The following is a 4,015-nucleotide window of genomic DNA, read 5'->3' on the forward strand; positions in this document are numbered from 1 at the left end:
CAGTTTATGATCTCACCAAGACAATCTTAGATGGCTGATTAATCTTACCAGATTTCCTTTAGTTAACTTTGCATGCAATCACATTGCCTCTCTAATTTTAGATTTGAACTTGAGTCAAGATAAATTATTTCATGAAAACAAAACTTCTCAATCTGACAGATGGGGGTGGAATCAATGACTGAATTGTTTATTGTGATGATTCTTTGCTGATTGGACACCTTCACCCTGCTTGTATGCAGTTGTTGTGAGTGTGTGTACACACAGTCATCATTCAGGGCTGTGAGGTAAGTGTGTACATATGCATGACTCATACACATATACATAATTGTGTGCAGCATGTGCATGACAGGATGTGCATAAACAGTAAATGGGTGTGAATAGGAAGCCTATGAAAAGTGAATGAACATAAATCACTGGGAAAACTCTTAAAAGTCTAGTTATAAAAATTTTGTGTGCTTGAGTGAGTGAGACTGTGTTGCAGCCCATAGCCACTTTGCCTGTCTTGTTAAGAAAACTGGTGGCAGTGATTCAAAGTGAAGCAGCCCTTAATGTTTCTGTTGGTTTTTCTTTTCTCCTACCCTATTTGCATTACTTATCTCCTCTTGTTCTCCCCTTTCCACCTGCTAAGACATTCACACACACAAACACACATATTTCATGTGTAGCACCCACTCAGTACTGCAAGTAATTACTAATTCATCAGTTCCCTTCCACACTGCTGGAACCACACACACACACACACACACACACACACACACACACACACACTGACTCACAATAATGAAGCAAGGGGATCTGAGGTCACAAAATCTAACTAGAGAATATTATAATAACAAACATCAGTTGTCAAGTCACAAACATCTGTATGATACAAATTGAAAATGTTTTTAGAATTTAGACTATTTAGATTTAATTGGTCCTCACAATGACAGAAGAACCAGGACACATGCATATGCATAGTAAGAAAGTAATATGAAATATGAAATTGTGACATTTTCATGTACAATAAAGAAATGTCCCTTTCTATGACCATGTTCTTTATCAGTTAAGCAGTCAATCAAGTTATCAGTGATGTATGTCATATTACATCAGCAGAGACAATATAACCCTGGTCTTTGTGTATCTTTGGATGTCTCCACATCACGAAACCATGAGATTCAATAGTGACAGCGGTAACTTACCACACAATAAGGATAGTGATGATGATGCTACTTCAGTTTTTGTGCTGATCAAAGCACTGGATATCCTTTCTTTTTGTTCATGAAATTTTGTGACTTTTCCTCATCTAGGGTCATGAACTGGTGTGTAAAATCTGGACACTCTCATGTGTAGTGAAATGTCTGTGCACAGTTTGTATACAAATATGATGTTGCGGGTCATTTTGACCCAGGCACTTTAATGTGGGTAAGCAGCTGTTCAGATCTGAAATAAACATGTCTCTTTGATGTACTTTGTTTTGACTGCTCAGTTATTTGTATTTTGACTGCCAGAGACCCAGGTGTGTGTAGAGCAGGAACCTTCTCTCATTTGACTTGTCACTCTTCTCATGTCATCTCTTTGACCAACACACCAAAAATGAGCTCCAGAAGATTTACAGCTGAACAAGCTGCATCACAGATTTTGAACTGGGATAGTGATGCAGATGAAGAGATTTCAGAGACAGAGGATCTTTCAGAGACAGAGGACAATGTTATTGATGATCCAGATTGTCAGTATTCCAACGATGAGGAGGATTCAGAGGGCGAGTCTGCTGCTGTCTCTCCATTGGATGAAAACCAAGGAATGCAGCAATCATCATCCACAGAGGGGACATGGGCATCTAAAGATGGTAAGATAAAATGGTCAACATCACCACACCAAAGCCGAGGTAGACTGTCATCTTCCAATGTCATCAAAATGACTCCTGGTCCTACAAGATTTGCTGTCACAAGAGTTGATGATATTCAATCAGCATTTCAGCTGTTCATATCCCCACCAATAGAGAAGATTATACTGGAAATGACCAACTTGGAGGGGAAGCGTGTATTTCAAGAGAAATGGAAGCCACTGGATCAGACTGACTTGCATGCTTACCTTGGAATTCTGTTATTAGCTGGAGTGTACAGGTCACGGGGAGAAGCAACTGCAAGTCTGTGGGATGAAGAGTATGGAAGGCCAATCTTTCGAGCAACAATGTCTCTGGAGAAATTTCACATGATATCTCGTGTGATCCGATTTGACAACCGTGACACCAGAGCTGGTCGACGTGAAAGAGACAAACTTGCTGCGATCAGAGATGTATGGGATAAATGGGTTGAAATTCTACCGTTGTTGTACAATCCTGGTCCCCATGTTACTGTAGATGAGCGCCTTGTTCCATTCAGGGGCCGCTGTCCTTTCAGACAGTACTTGCCCAACAAGCCTGGCAAGTATGGCATCAAAATATGGGCAGCCTGTGATGCAAAATCTAGTTATGCATGGAATATGCAAGTGTATACTGGAAAGCTACCTGGAGGAGCAGCTGAGAAGAATCAGGGGATGCGTGTGGTGCTGGAGATGAGTGAAGGACTGCAAGGTCATAACATCACATGTGACAACTTCTTCACATCTTACCGCCTTGGAGATGAACTTCAGAAGAGAAAGCTGACTATGTTGGGAACAGTCAGAAGAAATAAGCCAGAACTTCCCAGTGAAATTCTGAAGATGCAGGGCAGACCTCTGCATTCCTCAGTATTTGTTTTCACTGAGAAAGCAACAGTTGTTTCATACTGCCCAAAGAAAAACAAGAATGTTCTTGTAATGAGCACAATGCACACAGATGCATCTCTGAGCACAAGAGAAGACATGAAGCCACAAATGATCCTGGACTACAACTCCACCAAAGGAGGAGTTGACAATCTGGACAAAGTCACAGCAACATACAGCTGCCAGCGCAAGACTGCCTGTTGGCCCTTGGTGATTTTCTACAACATTGTGGATGTGTCTGCTTACAATGCCTATGTCCTGTGGGCTGAAATCAACCAGCAATGGAATGCCGGCAAATTGTACCGACGTCGGCTTTTCCTGGAAGAACTCGGCAAAGCACTTGTCACTCCCAAGATCCAGATGCGAGCCAGGCCAGCTCGATGCCCTGCAGCTGCAGTTGTCATTGAAAAGGTCAAGAACAGGTCATCCAACCAATCTGCAATGGATCCAGTGGACACAGGTGTAAAAAAACGGAAAAGATGCCAGGTCTGTCCCTCCCGAGAGGACAGTAAGACAAGCACCTCTTGTGTGAAATGCAAGACTTATATCTGCAGAAAGCACACAGTCACATTCTGTCCATCATGTGGAGACCACTGGAGATGCTCAACACTGAAAATCTCAGAAAATTGGGCAAGTTAAATGAAAAAAAAAAGTGAAGGGGAAAAACTTCAACTAAACAGTTCTTAAATATAGTGTTGGGATTAAAAATCTGTTGTCTGTCTATTTTCTGAATGTTTACATCATCTAAAATAAAGTTGTTACTGGTTTAACCTGTTTTTTGGCTGTTTTGTGTGGATTTCCACAGTACGGGTCAAAATGACCCACAACATAATCAATGTGATTTTTTTTCAACATAATACGAGGGTTATAGAAACATCTGGTCAGCTTGAGCATTTGCACCTTCCCTGTTCACCCTACAAAGCTGATATCTCTCAACATACAATATGGCCAAATGTACAACAATTATATGGGAACTCCTCCTGGGAACATACTATGTACACTTTTGATCTGGGTCAGTGTTTCATGGTCTGGGCTCTTTAGTCTCATTAAAAGGAAAGTTCTGATATTTTATGCAGTAGTGTTTCACTTCCAACAGGGGCAAGAGTTTTGTGAAGGTTCTTTCCTGTTTCAACATAACAATGCACAATGAAAATATTACCAAAGAAAATGGCAAAAACTAAACTGAAAACATTAAACCTAAAATGCACTGAAAAACACAATAATTTTTGGAAAGACAACAACACAGCTAGTGCCATTGCACACTTACTGCTACTGTTTCTCTAATTTTTTA

At 40.7% G+C, this 4,015-nt stretch overlaps 1 protein-coding gene across 1 annotated transcript; it reads left to right on the plus strand.

Moving 5' to 3' along the window:
• Window positions 1-1,218: 1,218 nt before the first annotated feature.
• On the plus strand, window positions 1,219-3,590 carry LOC124064864 (piggyBac transposable element-derived protein 4-like). The gene has a single exon (XM_046399698.1). It carries the CDS (start codon window positions 1,576-1,578, stop codon window positions 3,361-3,363), a length of 1,788 nt encoding a protein of 595 aa, XP_046255654.1. The 5' UTR covers window positions 1,219-1,575; the 3' UTR covers window positions 3,364-3,590.
• Window positions 3,591-4,015: the final 425 nt, after the last annotated feature.

This window comes from Scatophagus argus, chromosome 2 (assembly GCF_020382885.2).
Source record: "Scatophagus argus isolate fScaArg1 chromosome 2, fScaArg1.pri, whole genome shotgun sequence".
Taxonomy (NCBI): Eukaryota; Metazoa; Chordata; class Actinopteri; family Scatophagidae; genus Scatophagus; species Scatophagus argus.